At 42.5% G+C, this 22127-nt stretch overlaps 2 protein-coding genes across 3 annotated transcripts in view; one reads left to right on the top strand and one right to left on the bottom strand.

Annotated features, from left to right (window-relative positions):
• The window catches only part of macrod2 (mono-ADP ribosylhydrolase 2), a 467780-nt gene that overhangs the window by 87377 nt on the left and 358276 nt on the right, over positions 1 to 22127 (top strand). The window lies entirely within an intron of this gene.
• flrt3 (fibronectin leucine rich transmembrane 3) lies at positions 977 to 12535 on the bottom strand. Its single transcript, XM_049600011.1, has 3 exons — positions 12233 to 12535; positions 6073 to 6779; positions 977 to 5022 (listed from the first exon to the last, which is right to left on the bottom strand). Exon 3 carries the CDS (start codon positions 4978 to 4980, stop codon positions 3028 to 3030), a length of 1953 nt encoding a protein of 650 aa, XP_049455968.1. The 5' UTR covers positions 4981 to 5022; positions 6073 to 6779; positions 12233 to 12535; the 3' UTR covers positions 977 to 3027.

The raw sequence follows: 22127 nt of genomic DNA, 5'->3' as shown, positions 1-22127 counted from the left end.
ATTATTTTCAGTGAAAGTCACAACAATAGCATGCTCCTTTCACCATTTGGCTAAACTGTAATTTATCATACAGATGAGAAATGTGTGAGCGGCTTTCTCATTCTCAGAACTTTAAAAATGGTCAGCATAGTCATGTCACTACACACCCACGCCAGTAATTAACTAAGTCCCAAAAACTCAGCAATACCACATAAATGATTGCTGTTAAAGTGAAAGAAATTGCAGTGATCTCATCGATACACTATGTTTGTAGTCTTTCTGGCTCAAAACTAACACTTGAAACATTTTAAGAGGTTCTTGCAATTACTAGACATATGGACGCCCTGCTCACTTTTCCATTTCTCAACATTTGTAGAGCCACCACATTCATCGGGGAGAAGCCGATGCTGTGAAACCAACTGAATTGTCTGCTTTCTGCTAGACCAATAATAGCAATGAGAAAACTGCACATCCTTTTGTTTATTGTAATTTACCTAAAAACGGATCATAGTATGCGATGCTATTTATTTAATATTTCTGAAGAAGGCCACCATAAAAAGTGTGAAGAATGTCATCTCAAACAAGGATGCTTTGCTCACTTCAGCATAATAAAATAAAAATTACAGACATTCCAAGGTTTTATCTTGTAGTTTTCATATTTCTTTACCCAAATAAGATAGGACTAAGGCTGAACAGTCAAAAACCAAAAAACTGCTGACAGAGTTCATATGGAAACTATTACTATTCAGTATCTAAAAGTAGACCATCTGTTTACTTTAATTCCAAGTTAATGTGATATATATTTAGTGTAAAGGGCAGAGTTAGTGTATACTTAAGGTTTGGATGGCGTGTGCAGCTTTTAGCGGCTCCTCTTACTGTAATTAAAGCTTTCCCTGTGTTAAGAGCTTGTGGGTGTGTGAATGTGGGTATGCGATATTTTTTGTGATACACACTGAATGCTTATGTGCTTTTGTGTAGGAGCACGGTCAGTGCTCCAGTCTGGTGAGTATAATCCGAAATGCATTAACTTTATGTTAGCTTTCACAAGATGGTCTGTTGGATACATTTGTAAAATGGGCTAATAGAGTATTTTACTGCTTTTGCATGTGTACCTTTTCATGGGCCCTTGCTCGGGTGAGCTGCAACCATGTCATTAAGTGTTCTGCCTGGAGCCCAGAGCAGTGTATATATACTCTGTCCTCTGCAGGGACGGGCATCCCCATCAGGGTCTGCCTGTACCACCCTCCATATGGTGCCTCGTCATTAGTTTTCTGTTGCCCTGGTGCCTGGGAGGTTCATCAAACCCCAGAGTCCAATCTCTCCGCAGCCTATTTCTACTCTACCATGACATTTCTCTCTCTGGCCAATCGGATAAGTCACACATGGCTTCACCACACGAAAGAACAACAGCAGCCTCAAGCAGATGTTGCTCTGCAGACTGCCCATGGAGTGGAAAACTGGGTTTCAAGAACAGTATCTCGGTTATTGTTAAAGAGTTCACTGTGTCTTGGAAGGGGAGATGTGGCTTTAACGCTATGAGCTAAGACCTCCGAAGTTCAGATCATTGTTGAGGATAAAAATACAGTAGGTTATGTTTTTCATCTCCAAGCATTTTTGGATTGTGCGCCGAGACAGTAATTTGAAATATGAATGAATAAAACAGCTCCCCTGTAGCCTTCTTTTTTTTTTTTTTTTTACTCCAGGGCAGTTCACATTTGTACAAAGATATAATTCTCTTGAGTAGAATAAAATAAATTGAGCAATCACAGCAAAGCATGATGGGATAATCATGATTGAACAGAACAATAAAAAGTATTTTGAGTGGGGTTTGGTGTACTCAAGGTAAGGACGAGCAAAGTTATTTTTGTCCACTTTTATTCTGTAATATGACCAATATTTTTCATATTCAAGTGTGTATGAAAAAAAGTCACTGGTTTCTTAAAAAGCTAAATACAAGAAGCATTGGATCAAGGCACATACAAGACTGGCCAAAGGGCATACAATGCACTTTGGTTTTCAATTGTTAAGAACAGTTAACTTCAAATTGTGGAAACATAATAGTGTGTTCATTTGGAAAATAATACAAAATAATACTCATAACAAGGAGTTGCTGACACTGTGGTAATTCTAATGAAAGCCAACATGTTTTGTCTTTTTGGCCTGGTGACTACAATGACGTATGGTACATGGTACTAAAGAATGCCGCCATTGTCGTTTGGCCATTGTTGGCTTGTACAAATAGAGATAGTGGGGGGTCCTCTGTGTCAGCCGGTCCAGCCTACTTGTTTTGAGGAGCAGAGAGCTCCTTAAGGTCGGTGTGCTTTATCTGCCCTGTGCTGTGGTCTACAATCCTATCAGAAACACTGGAACCCTGCTTGGGTCGCTTTGCTGTGTTTCCTCTTCTTGCAAAACAGAAATTAAAATCACACACTGAACAAAGCAGAGAAATAAAGCATGGCACCTCATCTTTAGGTATTCGTACTCCATACCTGGTGAATACTAGAACAAGACTCTTGGTCTGTGTTAGGTGGAGACAGCTACTGACTGCTCACATTTTTAGAGGGCAACATGTCTGCTTTGCGAATTAGTTGATCAGCTGTGCCTTAGTTTACTTCATGTCATTTTTTTTGCCTTTTTGTTTTTCAGACAGCCACAAAGTTAAAAGAATGACCTGTGCTTATACTACAAGGTTTTCTAAGGTCTGATTGTTCAACACAGCAATGAAAACCCACTTTCACAGTTGACAAGTCATATCTCAGTAGAACACAGAGTTTCTTTTAGTTGGTCGATAACCTTAAGCAAAGGTAGTACAGTACAAATTACTACAAATTCCTAAAATATAGAATTGCAGTTAGTTACAATACCCACTGATGGTTCAGTGACGGCCTGCAACTGGAACGTTCTCCATCCTCATAAAATGTCCTTAAATATAAATTATATGGCAAATGTACAGAACATTGCTTCCTTAGTCTTATAGATCCAGTGTTTTGTAAAAGTCTTGCCACTCTGTTTATGTCACGCACTCCTCATGAATGACCATGCGCAATATCATGAATGGGAGTGGTCTGAATCTGGTATTCCACTGTCTCTGTAGCTCCTGTTGTTAATACTGTTGTCGGTGTGTGGGCTTTTGTATAAAGTCAGGCCATTAGGTGGGAAAATCGTGTGTATCACAAACTCCTCCTTGGACACAGGCAGGTGATTTATAGGTATCATTTGAAAAGATGTCTCTCGTATTTCTAGGATGGAGGTGTCCTTCTTAGTGCCAGCCTCAGCATAGTCATCCTTTCTCCGACGGCCTTTGTTGTAGGTGCAGTTCCTGGAAAAAAGTGAACCATTCCTGTGGACATACCAACACACCAGTGCCAACATGATTATTGCCAAAAGAGCCACAGCCCCTCCAATGATAGCAGCCAAAGGCAGACTGGAATTTTTGTAAGGCTCTTTCTCCTGCTCTCTGTTTAAAGTCGTAGTCGGGTTGTATGATTTGTGAGAACCAGTCTCTGTCTCGATGCAAACAGGGGTCTCATCTGACAGGTAAATGTTGCTGGTCTCCATGGGAACCATGCATATCCTATAGGAAGACTCTGGCTCCAGCGCTGTGAGCAGGTACTCCCTCCTCTCCCCTTGCACAATGGTCTCAGTGATGGAGCCAAAGGCAGGGCTGTGTCCCAGCTTTAGCCAGCTGAGCCGCAGGGCAGTCATGGGCTGCGACACCCTCCATGATATGTGTATTGCATCAGCACTACTTGACTTCACACTGATGGTGATGATCTTTCTGCCAGAAGAGGTTGTGGTGCTGTGGTAATTCTTACCGATGTCAGGCCCTTTTACTACAGGCCTTTTAGTCACAAACGAGGGCCACTGGGGCTGTGTGGGGCGTAAAGTGTTGGAGACTGTGCTTGTCTCATACGTGGGGTTGAGTTCTGATTCCGTGCAGTCAAACATGTCTGTAGTTAGGTCCTTAATTGCCATGCCTTTGACCTTATCAGGACCCTGGCACATGAAGCCACGTACATTCACCTTAGATGGCAACGACCGCAGCCAGTCACGGACCCATTTCATCTTGCAGTTGCACTGCCAGGGGTTGTTGCGTAGCAGGAGCTGTGTGAGATTGTCCAGATCTTCAAACACACCCTGTGGGAGGCTGCTCAGGTTGTTGCCAGACAGGTCCAGGCGATACAGCTGCCTAAGGAAGGCGAAAGCCCCAGGCGGGATCCGATTAATGTGATTATCTTGTAGCTGCAGCTTCTCCAAACTGTTGCCTGGCAAGTTGGCTGGGGGCATTGTCAACGAGTTCCTCACTAGCGAGAGCTCAGTCAGGTTGATCAGGTTGATGAGAGCCATCTCCCCAATCCCACGGTTATTGAGCAGGTTACCATCCAGGATTAGTCGCTTCAGGTTGATGAGATCTTGGAGCGACTGCTCTGAGATGGAGGAGATGCGGTTGTCATCAAAGCGCAGCTCCTCAATGCTCATGGGTAGGCCTAGAGGGATGGTACTTAGGTGGTTTCTGGAGAGAAAAAGCAGTCTGAGGTGGTTGCTGTCCCTGAAGGCCCCCTCCTCTATGCTGACCGCAGATACAGAGTTATCATCCAGGTGTAGTTCCTCAATGTAGGGAATCTGAGCTAAAGAGGCATGGGTAATCATCCGAACGTTGTTCTCCTGAAGGTGGAGCTCTTTCAGCCCAAGAGGAAGGTTAGTGGGGAACTCATCCAGATTGTTGCAGTAAAGGTAGATCTTCTCCACATTTGTCAGCTTGCGGAGCTCTGCAGGAATGCCTGAACTCTTGATGCGATTGTTTTGCAGAAAGAGCACTGTAGCATCCTGGGGCATACCAGTAGGGATGGAAGTCAGGCCACGGTCATTACAGTAGATGAAGGTCCCATCACAGCGGCAGGCTGAGGGACATGAGGCGGAGGTCATCAGGGGGTTAGCAAGACCCAGCAGCAGCCCGACCCGGGTGAGGAAGAGGATAAAGGCCTTGCATTGACGCACCATCTTGAAGCTGTGTTGCCTGGCAGTCTAATCACTCAAGAGCCCCTGGGGAGAAGACACAAGGGTACATTTAATGCACAAGGCCTTTAAAGGAGAGCCAAATTCCTGTTCTCATAATTGCTGGGTGTTTGAAATGCTGCCTGCAGCACTTTCTAGATTAAATAACTGCTGAAAAAAAATCGGTTTGAAATCCTTCTATTAAATTTATATGAATTGATTATTAGGATTGCCAGACAGTAAAAAAAAAAAAAAAGTAAACTTTTTTTTTCCTGCAATAAACTGTTTTCTTCAGAGCTATTTTTATATCATCTGTAGATTTCTAGGATTAGAGGTTCAAAAATGAACCTGCGTTAGAAAAAGAATTGCTTTTTAAGAAATGTTCCAACTTCTGAGTTTTGTGAATTGAATCTCTGTGCCTCTGCTTTTTGGCCCTGACTTGTGAAACGTAATCGCACTCCCTAGTTGTTTTACACATTTCTGTATCTCAAGGCTGCCTTTCATCGCTACAGACCACGAGAGTGAACAAAGTCAGGCTTTGTTGATGAACTGGTGTGGAACCGACATACTCTTAAGTCCTGTTAGGTCATTACCCATGCCTTTCGTCATTCAAATTCTGGGGTTTAACTGGCCTCTTACAAGGTAGGAAAGAAAAATCTCTCCTCACAGAAAAGAGGTTTGATAAAAGACTTGAGCATGTTAAGATCCAAGGACAGGGTTTTTTGAGAGATTTCTGAGGTTACAAGATGAAATTTGTGAGCTTCGTTTATCCGTGCAGCACTGGTCATGATATTTGCTGTAATCGTGATCTGTTTAAAATGTATCTAATTAAATAAATCAGTCTCATAAAAAATAAGATATTAAATTTCACACTTTATGAACTTACGACAGGTAGCCTTGAAATTAACAAAACCGTGGTGCAAAGCAGAAGGTCTTATTTTTTCACCATTGATGTGTAGTTCCTTTTAATAACACTAATAAAGATTTATTGCTTTAATTATGCATTCCCGCCATGACCTCTCTTCCTGCACGTCTCATTAGAAATTGTGGTCTGGTCAGTGAAGTGGAAAGAAGCAAAGCCATCCGTATTTGTCATACCTGATTTATACGATGTGGTTAATCCTTCCCAGCCACCAAAAATCCAATCAAGATTTCCTCTTGAATTTTCTTTTATCCTTTCTCAAAGGAAAAGTTTGTCCGAGGGGTTTCTGGTGATATCCTGACCTGGTCAGTGTTTGTCGAGCTGATCCTTGTTTGGACGATGACCTCCTCTGTGTAGTCAGAGGCTCATGCTTTCAATGCCTTTACCATGGCAGATAAGCCTGAAGAAAAAGCATCCCCCTCTCACTGACAAAACATGCGCTCTCAGGTAATATTAAAAAATCCTAATGGGTGTTGAGCTCAACAGTCATAACTGCAAATGAGATTTTTTGGGTGTTGTATAGTGTTCCGCGTGTAGAACGGGGCAAGCTTTAGGCTCCTTTCTGCAATCAAGCCCGACAGGCATGATGAGTCGACACAAAGCTGGTCTGAGCCATGCCAATCCCCTGTGCCACAGGCTCAATACAGGCCTGTTCACTTGTGTACTCCAGGTCTTCAGGTAACCCAGAATCCTCTGCTTTCTTGTCGAGCCTGTGTACACATTAATCCAGGGCTCTGGTCCCTTTTCCAGAAGCAGATAACCAATGTTCTCCTTTCCTCTAAGGAGCAAAACAGGGCAAGGTGCTTATCCTTCTGGGCCCAGCCTCCCTCACGAATCTGCAGCTTGACTCATACTGTGCCCTCCTCACACCTGGGATGGCGCGCTGAAAAATAACCAGAGACAAACACATTTAGTGCCCACATTCGTTCAGTACAAAATAGTGTTTCAGTTATCAGGCAACAAGAGAGTGATCTTTTAAAACTGATAAGACATTTACTGCACATGGTTTGTGCATAACTTTCTTCTTTTAGTCCGATAGAAATATAAGCATATCACTCTGAAACCTAAAATGAACTAGATGTATTACTCAGTTTAGGAATGTGTTTGATACTGATCTCTGACCTCCCTTACATTGTCAATTCTAATTTAGAAATACCCTTTTCTCCTGGTCTATGATTTAGCCTGTTGACCTTTTAAAGCCCGTTACTCTTAAAGACCACGTTTCTTTTCTATGGTGATACAAGAAAGAATGTGTATGCATACGAAAGACAACAGTGATCTGGATCCCAACACAATGGCTAAGGGTGGAGTTCCTGTGCCCCTTCTCAGTCCAGCTCACTGTTCAGCTGAGCTTTTGGTGTTTTACAAGGGAACTAGTCCTGCGATTTATAAAAATGCAGTCTGTGCTAGTTTAGCAGCAAGGCTAGTTCAGATTCCACACATAAGAGAAAAAATAGATCCAGTTGGTGCTTACTGAATTACTCACATTGTTAAAAGGCCCCCCTGACTAATGAGGCCCATTTTATTTTTTGTATGGAGAGGAGGATGGCTGCTGCATCCATCGCTGTCACTTCCAGCTCCTCTCTGTGACCTCTTACCCCAGCCCCATCCTCTATGAATGCTGTTTCTGTTTGTTAAAAATAGAATTTCCTTTGCCAAAGAAAATGTTATGTTTCCTCTTTAACGCACAATAGCTTTGTGCCTGTATATGCAACCATTCTTGTGACCTGCTGGCGGACAGTGTTTGCTGTAAAACACGTAAAGGTAAATTAGGAACAAGGGGCCAAGCCATTTAACAGTTGTAGCCCATGACAAGGAGAAGATTAGGGAATTGAGAGGCTTGAAACTCGATTACAACTCCTGAGATGCTGTCTAATAATAACGGCCCCCCTTCCTTCTGTTCCATCTAAACACGGCCCCATAGTCCAGTATTACATTAGTTGTAGATTAGAGTCCGGGGAAAAAGCACCAGATGTGACCTCTACTAACTTCTGGAATAAAGGAGTCTGACAAGGGGGAAAAAATGAAATTCAGTAATGGAGTTTTAGAAAATGGCGGGATGATAGAGGGATATGTGCTGTCTGTCTGTTGGAATGAACTTTTAATGCAGCACTTAGTCAAGCTATTTCAATTTTAAATAGCCCTTTTCACCTCATTTTGTAAAGTTCTCCATCCTCTGAATACTGTTAAGTGTTAAGTATGTAGTCTTGATTTGAATCCTTGAATTCTTAGCATTACATAAAAGAAAGTAATTGTCTCTGCATTTCTATCTTATCGAGGGAACCCAGCAAGACCTCTTTGCACTTGGAATAATAGGATTTTAGGGATGTGTGGTGGGATGATTCTCTGCATAAATAGCCACATATATGATGTTTGATGCCTGTCTTTGGTCAGTACAACTCTGTTACCTGCTGAGATCACAGAGTCTGGCTCAGTGTCCACTACGGGGGCCAGGGGACACTGGTATTCATTTATGAGCACTGGTGTAAATATAGGTAGAAAGAGCAAAACATACTGAAGCTTAATAGTCTTCACTGTGGTTTTGTATTGTGGGTGATTTATCAGATGTCTGCTTTAAACCAAGCACATCACACATACTTTACGAGGAGCACAGTAAGGCCTAGATGCTATGGTGTTTTTTCCCCCTTTTCTTTTTCCACACTCATCGGATTTCAGGAGAGTGGCCCCTCTCCATTGTTCGCTACAAGGCAAGCATGTGGACCTTGTAGCCTCAACAGAGGGGGTTTAGGTATTAAAACATTTTATTTAGGCAATTTAAAAATGCCTCTACTTTACACAGTCCATTTTACAAGCCTTTTCAATTGCATTTACTAATAACGTATACCCACAGAACACATACAACCATTTTCAGTTCAATGGAGGCTGAGTTACACATTTTTAGTGATGGATGTCTTTCTCCATCGTTCTAATAATCTCCGCCGGCCAACAGGAGATTTCTCTTGCAGTCAAAGTGGCTTCTGCTTCATTTAATCTGAACTGGCAAAGTTAAATTGAGCATCCTGGTAAAATTGTGTGTGTGTATACAGCTAGTTACCTTTCAGTGGAGAGCGTGGAAGGCTCACACAAAGCTGGACACTGATAGCCATTGTGAGCTCAACACGCATAAATGCACATTAGTCTGCAATAACAGAGCCCAAGACTTTGTGCCCCCTAGTCATACACTGCACAAGAAAGGCTTTGGAAAACCTCAAATAGAAACAATTTCATGCCTGTCAGAAGTATTGCAGATTATAATGACTTTTAGTTACGTAAAATACAGAATAATATTGCATAGGCTGCATTTAGGGGAGGAAAGAGCTGTAGAAGTAGTAATGGCTGACTGTTAAATTATTCATAAGCCCTGAAATTAATTTTGAACCACAGTAGAGCTCTCCATTGGGAAATCAATGTTGTTTGTATCTGCTGTTGATTATTTATTCTAATTCATAATATAGTTTTGAAATATGATTGATTGCACACAATATTGTTAGTGTAGGTCATATTTTGTTCTTGAAAATGTATTTTTTTGCAGTAAGGTTTGGCAAGTTCATAGGTTTAAATCAGTCAAATGATACTGGAAAACGTGATTCATTACAGTTGCATGATCATGCAAATGCATTCATTTTGGTCAGTTGAAGCTAACTTGATATGAAGGCAAAATGTAATATCCATTTGTGTTTTCTTGTATTTAGATATTTTGTTTCATGATGTTCTGCTCCTAGCCGAGGTGAGTTTTTATCCATTTTTGTGTGCTATGTGAAGCCTTGTGTCTGCAACTGATTTACATATTAGTAAGTAGTATGTCAGGACACCAGGCAGCGGCCTGCTGTGGTGGCAATACACAATGGAACATTCATGGTCACATCTGAATTCACAGAGACACAGGACACGTTTAAGCCGGAGAGAAAATGGGCAAAAATCTCTGATAGTTTCACAGATTTGGTATGTGGCCTCCTGGAGCTGTCTTTAGATGGGCTGACCAGATGATACTTTTGCTGGCTCATTAAGAGCACAAGAGAGGCCTGGGACAGACGGGGGTCTCTCTTTTGTAACAGCCTGAAAGGAGAGATCTGTAGCAGCTGCAGTGTTTTTTTCCCCACATGGGGGTGGTAGGCACTGCAAGATGAAATGTGTGTGTGTGCCTGTATGTGACAAGCAAACACCAAAACACTAAATACTCATGTTAAGCTGCTCACAGGAGCCCATCTCAGCACAGGCCAGACACCTACCTACAATACAGAGATTTGTTAACCTCCCTACATGCCCATCTACAGTTTTTCCTGAGTCATAGCGCTTGCAAAGGTTTTTCCTGCAGTATATATGCTTTGCAGCCATGTTTACACCTTCTCTTTTAGTAACCAATATAAAACGAACTGCCTCTTAAAGCTTGGAATAGATGGTGAAAAGAGACTGCTCAGTGTCTGAATAAATTATGAAAAGAACTGAATTGGGCCTCTGCAGAGTACAGTGTCGAATCTGAAATAATGTCTTGGTAGTTATGAAAGTCGTATTATTACTTTTCCCCCCCCGAACACAGTCATTCATATTTTATGCTTTAACTTTTCTGGCAATAGAAGATTCTGTCTGTAGTGACCTGGTTAGTTGTTAATCTGCAGTGTGAATTCCCTCTGAAAGCAATTGACTGGGGACTTTTGCCTGAGGCAGTCATCAGTGAAGACAATTGGGTCTGTCCTCATGTCTGCTATTAACAGGCAATTTATTTCTTTGTCTCTGCAACACACAGAACAACAAAGAGCTACCATAGCTTGACAGTTGAAGTCAAGTTTGAATTTCACTACATTAATGATTTAGTGAAATCAGGGTGTAGGCCTATAAATATACATATATATTTATATATATATAAGCTTGGATGACCTTATTGTCTCATGAAGATAAAAGGCCGTGTTAAATTGGATTAACAACAGTCCCTGCCCTGGTGTTGCCAATAATACATCCAGCTTAAGTACAGTGCATGTTAATCGAAGGCGCCCACTTTTTTACATGGATCTAATGGGATAAATATCAGGTTTGTATGTAAAAGACATGAACCGGGCATTTGATTCATTAGATTAACACCAGAGTGTCAGTCGGCCATATGAGCAGGAGGTATTATCTTACTGTAAACCGCGTTTATTTCTGGATGCTTATTAATACGCCAGTCATAACAAAGCTGCCACAGCACACACATGTCAGAGATATGTTTTAACGCTACAGTATGTTGTGTGCGCAAAATGAGCCGCTGCTTATGTGCGAAACTTCACTGGATTTTGTGCATTTTCAGGAGACCTTCATGACTGCGCCCCTCCAGCACAAAGCTCCCACAACGTATGGTGGGGTTTTTTTTGAGGGGGGCGCCCGTATTATCTGCAGACATGCTTACAGTTGCACACAGCACATTTCAATGGAGTTGGGCACGATCAGAGCTGGTCCGAGTCGTCCAGACAGTGACGCCGGAGACGCATTTAGCGGAGTTTCTCCAGCTGCCCCTTCATGTCCAACTCCGCGGGATCTGCACTGCAATTTCAGCTGCACACCGGGGTGTCTGCTCGGGCTGCGACGCCGAGACTAAATCACACAGTCCCTCTAATCCTATCAAGTTTTGCGTATTCAACACTGTTTATTCCCCTACTGGTTTAGGGGAAAATGAGAAGCTGGAATGAAACAAGGAACAGAGAGATTCCAGTGGCCCCTGTTGCTCTCCTAAGTGCTTTTTTTACATGTTGTGACCAATGTACTGAGGCGGAGTGTGAATGTGATCGAGAAGCAAATTCAGCGTGTCGCAACAAGAAATGCATCTCTACCGGCAGAGGAAGAAACCGGAGGAGAAGACAGAGATGTGGTGTTTGTGGTGTGTGTGTGTGTGTGTGTGTGTGTGTGTGTGTGTTAGAATGAAGAGGGACGCAGCACAGGATCGAAGCAGCAAGTTGCAGGCACGAGAGGGGGCTTGAGATGACGAGATAGATGAAGAAGAAGAAGAAGTCCGATTTTAATCTGCCAAGCTGAGCAGAATGACTTGCAGTGCGGAGCTTAAACTAACACAGCTCTGTTTGGCTGGTTATTTAGAAAAAAAGTGCGCTCAGGATTTTTTTTCTTACTATGGCATAGATGAAAGCCTCCCTACGTCTGTGACACATCCACATCAGAGAAACCGATTTTTTTTCGCATGGGCCGAGTGTTAAAAAAAGAAAGGTGGGGAAAAAAGAGGGCAACTAATTAAGATACAAGCAACTCCTGTGGATCCCGTATGACTTTAAATTCCTTCTGCCAGAAAGAAGATCCAAAAAGATGAAAAGGATGCATTCCCAACAGGACTGTACCAGCAAAAAACGCACTTACCTCTATAATCAACCAAAAAAATTGGAAAGTAACAGGTATCCTCTTAAATTGGGTATCACGACGGGGGAAAAAAAATAATAATCCAATCCAGGCTATGAGGACTTAAATTCAGATCCAGAAAAAAAACTCCTGTCACTCACTCAACAAGGCTATAGAGCTATTTGGAGTTTATCTGTAGCAGCACTGCTATGTTTACTGGTGCCCCTCTCACACACACACACACACACACACACAAAATCTGTAGGCTGTGCAAGGACGTAGGTGCACGGGTAGATCTCAATACAAATGTGGAGTTGTGTTTGCCTCTAGCTTCAATAGAGCACTGATGTCATCTGGAGGAGGGGCCTCTCTCTCTCTCTCTCTCTCTCTCTCTCTCTCTCTCTCTCTCTCTCTCTGTCTCTCTCTGTTTGGGAGATGCATAGGGAAAAAAATGCAGTGTTGCATGGATACACTAGGGGGAGTGGAGGAAAGGGGAAATGCACTCACATCCTTGTCAGATGTGTGCACTTAAGAGGAGTGAATAGTCACTGGTTGGAAAGCAATGCTCACTGTCAGAAAAGGAGGGAAAGAATTGGAAATGCACAGTACGTGTCTTCACGTTGGTGAGAATTAGACAAACACAGAGCCTCTTACTTGTAGTGGTTTGTTTTAGGCCATGTGTGGCTTTGTTGGGTAAATTATCATTTGCATATTTGTTTGAGATGTGTCAGGATAATTCACGATGAGGTTTTTTGGCATCAGGGGCTTCATTACCGATGCTGTGATTTGTCAATTATCTCTGTCGCAGGTGTTTCTTTTTATCTGGATGATGTAAATGTCTTTTCTCAAAGAGAAAGAAATGTTCCACAATTGTAAACCCAAATTATTTTGTCCATGCAAGTGTAAAAAAAATAGTCTAATCTAAAAATCTGAAATGCTAATAAAAAGCATCCCTTTTTGAAGCACTTGTGTGAAGACTGGCTGTTTAAAAAAAAAACAAAAAAACTTTGACAGGTAATGAATATTTGATGATGTTGTCACAGGGAACCAGAATAATTTATAACAAGAATTTCAAATTGTGCTAATTCCTGATATATGTTCCTGTGGGTGTAGCTGCGTATGTGTTCGTATGATGAGCATATGTGTGTGCGCGCTGATATAGGATGGACATGTGAGTCACCCTGACACACCTGAACCATTCTGACTTTTGTCTCTCATGCTCTCTGTTTGACCCTCTTTGGTTTCATGTTTAAATGAAGCCAAACAGTGGGTCTGCTCCCGTCTAGGCCCAAAGCAGCAGTGAGTCACCCTGTTAGTCAAAGGGTCGTACAGCAGAGCTGACCCAGCCAACACTCTCTGCTGCCCTGCGTCATCTCCAGTGTCTCCCCCTCCGGCTACCAGACAAGACAGACACCACAACCTGGTGCATTGAGCTGCAGTGGAGCAGCTCTGTTTATCTGTTGTTGAATATCAGCTTCCTGCTGATGTCAGTGGGTCAATGATCAGATCTGTGTGCAGCTGTCTATGTCATGCAGAGACTCCTCCCTTACATGTCATTCACTAAATACTACTTTTTGTTAATTAACTCAAACCTATTATGCTGTTTAGTTATGAATGCCTGGAGGGTCTGCATTCATTTTCAGTAAACAAACAGGTTTGTTAGAGAGGTGTTATTCACTCGGTCTGGGGATACTAAAATATCTAGCTGAAATTCATCATGCTTTCTGTTTGTCAAGAGAGAGCAGCTGCTGTGTGATAATTAATGACTGTTAGAAAAGCTAAAGAACACATTTTGTCAGTAAACTAGCAGAGACCCAGTAATATTTTACTGACAACGGGTGAAAGGAAAAGCAGGGCCTTGTAATATTGTGCAAATGCCTTCAGTTCACACAGAGTAATAATTTAGCAAACTTAAAGAAAATGCCTTTCATGGATGCAACTTCCTGACATAAACAACAGCACAACTCACTCATTTAATGTCCCCATTTAGACTGTTTTAGTATTCTCATTGTCTGCTCATGAGCTGATGTGGACCTCCACTCCTGGCAATTGTTATTGCCTCATTAGGATGGTGCGCACTACACAAGAGTGACTGTCTAAGTGCCTGACCACCGCTGACATCTCATGCCCAGCTATTTGCCAGGACAGAGCGTGTTCCAGCTTCAGCCTCAACACATCGGCACACGGTTAAACCGTGATTGCCATCTTAACTGGAGTGCCTAATTGAACAGACACTTAAGCTTGGAGCATCTGCCAAAACTACTTAGACCTCCAGTGGAGTTTTTCAGATTTGTTTGCTTTCCAGCTGGAGTGGCTCTCACTTTTGTTCGAAACACAATGGGATTTCTAGACAAATATAAATGGTCTGCCCGTATGTCGTTCACTTGGAGGCAAATCTGTATGAAATAAAATTTCCATTGTGTTGCAGAGTTTCCACTGCGGCTTAATGTTTCGCTAGTTTGTTAATGAGCTTAACTATGTTATCATCATCCAGGTGTTGTATGCCAAAGGCTGCGAGGTGAGAAAAGGTCAGTCTCGGACATCCTGACTTGATCCTTGTCTTCCCTCCAGGGGGACAGAGCAGAGAAACCTATGCCTGACCTCACCGTGCCTTCCTCTGCTAAATCGACTGCAGACACATCTGTCAGCGGCTGCTGATTGACCCTCTCTCAGACGTACAAAGAGCCCCACTGGAGGACGAGGGTTTTGGGTTTCTGTTATCTCAAGACCAGGGAAAATCTGTTGCCCTGCTCATCTTTTGTTGAAGGGGATGGGTGCTCTCCTTTTCCCAAGGATGCACTCTAGTCTGTCTGGCTAGTTTCACTGTGTTTGGACAACAGACAGTTGTTTCCTACTCTGTTGTGTGTGTTTGCAAAGATAACTAAATATATTAAGCCACTTGATTTTGCTAAGTGCTGTCTAAAGTGCTTTTTGGCTCTGGTGGCAATGAAACAACTGTTGAGTGTGCACTTGGTCTTGTTCTATGTCAGACTGTCCCGATCCCAGGTTTTGTCTCTCATGACAGACATTCGACCAGATAATTGATTTACTTTTTTGCTCTTGCTGTGGTCAATAGATCGGGCTTGCAGTTGGCAGGCTGTGTTGCCCTACTTTCTGGACTGTCTGCCAAAACACGCAGACCCAGTCTGATTGTTGCAATGTAAGCTAGGTGTTATGGATATTATTCTATCTCCCTCAATTTTCCGTTTATCTGTCACTTAAGCTTAGCGTTTGTTCGCTGAAAAGCTTGTGTGAAATACAATAGGCCCCAAAACTGCTCAGGGGCTCACAGGGGAAAAATGGAGACTGATTTCTCCTCATGTCTCCTTCCCTGCTCTGACTGGAATTCATTATTGATAGACTTTCCGTGTTCTTAACCAATGCCAAATAAAGGGGAACATGTAAAAAGGCTGCTGCCAAAACCCCCGCTTTGTTTTTCATTTACCTTCTGCTTTATTTGCATATTCATCCTCTACAGGCAATCAGCAGAGATCTTTGCTGTGGGCCTTTCATCTCCGCTCTGCCATCCTGACAGGCAGCTTTTCAGCATCACAACAGTTTAACTAGGATTTGTGGATGAGAGGTGCTGTTGGTTATACGCGAAAATTCACATTTTTGATTTGCAGAGGGTGTAATGTGTGTGACAGGGATAGACAGAGGGTTTATGGAAAAATATATAAATCAGTGAATGGGTAAATATGTAGACAGATGTTGGATTTCATTAGTGTGGGTTTGTAGAGATGTAAATGCAGGCTTCATGAATTGCCCAAAATGGTTGGCAGGAGAAAGCTCTGACTGATGGGGCTTGTTGGATCTTTTTATGCCTATGAATGCAGATGTCAGTTGCATAAAGCAGACGGGCATGATTGCCATTAGGCCATGCAGTAAGGTACTAGCCTTTTCTGATGCAGATCCCAGATGTTGAGAGATAGGCTGACCCCCTTCATCTCTTGGGACTGGGATGCGGCCCAGAAAAAGACAAGAGCCAACAACAACTGAGACGAAAGGGGCCGACATCCTGCTGCTTAGGCAAGTCCAGGGGCCAGTAGTCATTTGGGCCTTGTGTTTGTGGAAGAATGACAAGCCATGCAAATAGCCCCGTCGGCTGTTTTTCCCCTCGTCTTTTGTTTTCTTTGGTTGTTTCTGTTGTGTTTTCTGCAGAGAAAGAGGAACTCAGGGATGAGCGAGTTCCATAAAAAAAGGTAGAGGGGGGTAGGCGCTGACTTGTCAACCTCAGAACCTCCCATAGGTTAATGACCCCAAACACAATGCTCTGTGATCAGATTAGATAGGCCCCCTCCCCCTCCCCACTGCACTAATCAGCACAATAAAAGAGATAAAAGATAGAATTACCATACAGTGTTTTCACAGTCCAGCATACAACTCTAATGCAGCTAATTGAAGCCCTTCTCTCTTGCTTTGTAACTGCTTTACTAGTCCTGCACTAAATCAGTAATTAGCCAATTTAGTATTTTTTTCTCTAGCCTTACTTAAATGGTAGCATTTATCTTTACAATGGACTCTATATGCTTGTGTAAGCGTCGACAGAGCCTTAAAGACAAACACACAGCTTTCTGATTCCTGAACTCAGCATCACATGGGTGAATTTAGTGCCATAGTCCTTTGAGATTAGGAGTTTGAGTATCTTATGAAAGGGTCAGTCAGGGTTTAGAGCTGTAAGGAGAGGAAGTCAGGGCTAATGTTATCTAGTGGAACAAACCAAGTTTTTGCTGCTCCAGATAAGATAAGGTAGATTGTAGAAGACCTCTAGGACTGTAATGGCCCTGTTGATTGGAACAAATACAGGAAGTACGGCTCTTAGGCAACAGCGTTTTGGGTTAAGAGAAGGGGGAGTATGAAAGAAGGGATGTCTCGTCACACAGAGCTGCCATCATGATGATCAAAGTGTTTACTTATCTGTGCCAAACACTAACTCTGACTTTGTTTTCTCTGTGATCTGGATGACTTTGTTTACTCTCATGAGTCATATCTAAAAATTACCCTTTTTTATGATTTCTCAACTTTGTTTTTTTCCACTGCTGAATACAATAAATAACTGCTAGAAAAGTACAAAAGCAAAACAGATTTTTATATGATCATGCGCTGTAGAGCAAACTTGGTAACAACAGTGCTCTCAACTCTGAGCTTACGCTTCAATCACTTGCTTAAAATACATTCTCATTATCCAGTTCCACACTTGCATATGGTTGTCAAGCGCGATATAAGTCAGTTTGCATCATTACAGTGTTATCTGTTGAAGACGGGTAGAGTTACGTTAACATTTTGTCATTGTGGTGGTGGGAAGCGTCTTTAGGAACCAGAGCCACTTAATTGGTATTAAACTCCACCAGAAGGTGTTTTCAGGCGACACCTCCAACCACCCCAACAAGGAGAAGGTGTGTGCGCCTCAGCGTCTGACACCAGTTCTTCAGCACTCAGCCTGAGTGACTTGGATATCAGATGTCTTATTCTTGTGCAGCCAGGAGCCACGTTCAAAGGAAGCCTATAGAAAGTGATGATGGGGAAATAAAAGCGGCGGTTGAGTCAAGGGGACATTTATGACTTTCCTGAAAGAAGTGTTCGTAGACTGCCCGCCCACCCATTAACGCAGAAGTGCAAGGTGCTTGTGGTGGAGTTGTGAATGACATGTTTTAGGTAAAACTGGAGTAACTGGAGTAGACCCTCTTTATCCCACTCTGTTGCTGGGGTGTTTCTGAGGTTAACCTTCTGCAGGAAGAGATGTGTGTGGCGGTGTGCATTACATTGGCAGTGATAGGGATGAGGGGTGGGAGGATTTGAGTGTGTTGGGAATGTTTACATTCATCTCAGACATTGACATGCTCTTCATCTACATGTGCATTAAATCAGTTTCAGTTTCTGTGAGTACCATTGGGTACATGCACACTAATATTCCACTATTGTTGAGAATATGATAATACTCTCAATTTGATATGTGTCACGTAAACAACATATTCTGTGTTGATATGACTTAGTCATGGATACATTGTACACAAACCAAGTCGCTAACAGTTGGCAAGGCCGGCATAGAGGTCCATGCCCAAAAGAAAAGCAAACATTTCTGGTCGGAAGATGAAACCCACTTACATTACAAATGCTCGGAAAGACTTGGATATGAACAGATTTATGGACATACACAAACACTGCAACGTCTACCTTTTCTAGAGGGTGGATGAAGGAATGAAAGAGGGAGGCTGTGTCCATACCGTCAAACAAGTCCGCCACTGGTGGAAGGTGCACAAAAATTCTGAGCACAATCATCAGCCATTCCACTTTCCATATTTTGACATGATAAACGACATGTTAGGGCGTGTAAACAGGAATACAAGTGGAATATTCGTCATTCATTACGAGGCTATTCATTAACCTCGTAAACAGCTTAGTGGGTAGTCTGTCTCAGAATAAAGGAAAGTTAAACTGGGCAAAAAGTGTGCTTGCTATATGGCTATAGATTTTTTCTGTCCATATCTATCATTTAGCAGTAATCACCTTTAAGAATTTTTTTATTGTTCTTGAATACAGAATTATATTGAAATTTTTCAGTATTCCAGAAGTAGAATTTCTTGGGGCTCTAGGCCCAGCAGTATTTCCTTTCTTCTCACAGATCATAGCTTGAAAATATACCTTTCCATGCTCCAATTTCACAAACGAACAATAAAGACAAAGCTGTGACATTTCACAGGCCAGTAAGAACTCCTTTAAGTTGACCCATCAAAGACAGCCAGTAAAAGGAAGAGGAAGTCAACCAGCAAATCGCCGTTAGAGGAGATGGGAAGATGTGTTGGGTAAATAGAAGTAGTGGCATTATAACTGACATCAATCAAACAGGCAATAACAAAGATGTGAATTTATACGCAGCGATAGGAAAAAACACTGAGGGCAAAAGCTGCCAGACTTTGGCAGCTGCTGATGCTGTCTCAGTGTCGGTGTGAAAATGGCTGCGATTTGAAATGGAAATGGTCCCTTTCTGTGGAGGGTGTTACTGGTGAACAGTCCTGTTGATTGAACCGTAGCTGCTTGCATCAAGTTTCTGCATAACATTGCAATAGGCTGTGAGCAAAGCATTCTTCTCTTTGTAAAGGTCACTGTTAATGTGGAAAATGCCAGCATTCCCTATTTGGAATCATTAATCACTGTGACTGTATCATTTGCAAAAGCTATTTTTTCTATACCTATTTAAGCAGTTAACAATCCACATTTCTTCTTCTTCTTTTTTTTTTTTATAATCACATGCACAGCTTGTGAAGCATTTTTGCATGGGCTACAGCTCTGCTGCACAATCTTTTATATTCTTTCATATGCTGTAACTGATAATATAAACAGCTGCAAACATGTTTTTGCCATATTTTTTGACTGTTTTATAGCTTCTAACCAGCAACACAGATGCTACATTTTTTTATCCTCAGCAGTGCTTTAGCTATTTTCTTTTATTATGCTTGTGAATTGTTTTGCATTTAATTCTCTGTACATTCTCTACTTTATCTATAACTTCCTCTCTGCTGCTCCAGTGACCTAATTTCCCCACTGTGATCATTAAAATTTCATCATCATTATCATCATCAGCAGCATGTATCTTATTCATGCCTTTCACCTGAGTATCTGCCATGGGAAGCCTTGAATTTAAGCAGACACGTCCCCCATATGGATTGCTTTAACACTGATTCAGTGTTGCATTACTGAGTTTTGAGCAGGAATTCCTTTGCATCGAGTTTGTAAAAGTTGAGCCAAAATTCTGCCAAATACATTAAAGTTCTGTGTGCGCGCTGCGGCAGCAACCGCCCCCAGCTCTCTCAGGATAGGGAAACCCCAGAGGAGGCTCCATTTAACCCCTAAGGATTAGCGCTCATGCCTACTTTAGCATTGGTAGAAGGGAAAACGTCTCAGCACATTGAGTCAATAGGGATTCAGGCCCACTTTACTGGCTTCCCACACAAAAACGGACAAAGAAAAAATAAAAGTGAAGCTTCAGCACTGACTTGAATAGGGCTCGATGTTTGTCCAGCCTACTTTACCGTTTGCCCTTCCGCTGCCTTCACAGTACATTACCAGACCAAAAATACGAGACCATAATCCCAACAATATATTCAAAGCAAGTACCATGAGCTTCCCTTGAATATTTTCTCTGCATCAGTTGGTCGTTTTAAACGCAAGGGAGATTTTTAATTGTGCTTTTTTTTTCATACCAGCAGAGTATGGAAATGGACATATTCTAGTTGCACTTCAGTGGTGTGTTTGGACAGTGTTTACCCCCAGCCATCTTTAATCCTGTATGCTGAGCTGACTCTCCACTGCTTGGAAAAGGAAAAAAAACTGCCTAGCGGTGTTTCTTTATGAGCTTGTTTTTTTTTCTCCTCTCTCTGTCTTCCTCCTTTTCTCTGTCTCATAATCCACATTCTCCTCACATATCTTTATACTGTATCAGAGAGCATAGTAGTCCCTGTGTTGAGTATATGTGTCGAGTATATTTCTGTCTTGCCGGTGGAGGTCGGTTTGAGAGGAGCGGTGTGGAGAGACAGTCCGGTGCGGTGTCGGAGGGCGTGCCTCTCTCACAAGGGGTCCCTGGCAGCGTCGAGGCTCTGTGTGTTGACTTTAGTCCTTGGTTGACATTCCCTTGTGTTTGTCTAGGCTTTCATCACGGCTCCGTTCAAACAAACGCCAGCAACTGATAAAACACATGCTCTCACTAACTCACAGTCCAGCACAAACACACACACACACACACACACAAGGTGACACATGGACAGACTTTGATTTGACTTCATAGCAACAGGTGATGCCCCAAGATGGAGTCAGACTTATAGAAGCTGCATTGTGTGTTTCCAGGACACTTCTTGTAAAAATGACATTGGACTTTTACGTTTGAGTGCATTAACAGCTGTGTATAATGTGGAATGAAGTCTAACTCCAGCAGTGTCTCCTGCTGCCAGAACACAGTAGCTAAATGTTTCAGCTTCTGAAGTTGATTCTGAAGAGCACTGGAGTGAAATATCAGAGGACTGGCTATGTCTTTCATTCTCAAGGAGGGAAAAAAAAACAGCTGTGTTTTTACATATGGCCCTGTTACTCTGCCTTATACATTTCTGTCTGTCTGAGCTGAAGAGTTGGAGCCATCCGACAGGAATGTATCTGCCAATCAAGCAGGAAAGACTGTCTTCACCTGGTGTGGATTGCTGTCTGTTCTCTTGTGCGGATGGCTTCCTAGCCCGCCAAATTTCACACCTGCCCCAGCGCCTCAGAGGTGCAGTAGGAGGAGCAGATGAATGCAGGGTGACGAGGTTTGTTAGTGGTTAGGGATGTGTGCCGAAAGTGACGTCACAACCGCAGAAAGGAAGAGTGTTCTCATCCCAGTGTGGAGAAGCAATGGTTTTGAAAAACCAGGTGCAACCCACACCTGCTTGTGTTCCTTCCACCTTGCTTAATTAGAGTTCAGTATCCTCCTAATGAATATTCACGGTCTTGTCTCTTCTGTGTTTGTGTGTGTGTGTGTATGTGCGTGTGGGTGGGAGCCGATGGGCTCAATTGGGAATTATCTAGCTTTCCCTGGAGAAAGCCTCTCTTTCCTCCTCTCTGTTTATCCACAAGAGCATACTGTAGCTGTACAGACTCAACAGCCCATTACTGATCTCCTGATCTATTGTTAAAATTGATTCTGTGTGAATATGACTGCATGTCTCCTTTTTACTCTCTTGTTAAAACGCCAGTGTGATCTCAGACTATATTGAGTTAGTAATTAATGCCTGGCATAAGTGAGTTACAGTTGCATAGTCAGAAGGCTTTCACTATTGTTTGCTGTGCCAGCAGGAGATTTCTTATTCTTGCAGATGTGCAAGCGTAGAGAGAAACAGTTCTTTTCTGTCACCAGATCTGTCAGCGGGGATCAGTCACATCAGTCGTCAGA

The sequence above is a fragment of the Epinephelus fuscoguttatus genome, linkage group LG16 (assembly GCF_011397635.1).
Source record: "Epinephelus fuscoguttatus linkage group LG16, E.fuscoguttatus.final_Chr_v1".
Classification (NCBI taxonomy): Eukaryota; Metazoa; Chordata; class Actinopteri; order Perciformes; family Serranidae; genus Epinephelus; species Epinephelus fuscoguttatus.
The sequence above is the reverse complement of the archived record's forward strand: the minus strand, read 5'-3'. Positions and strand labels throughout refer to the sequence as shown.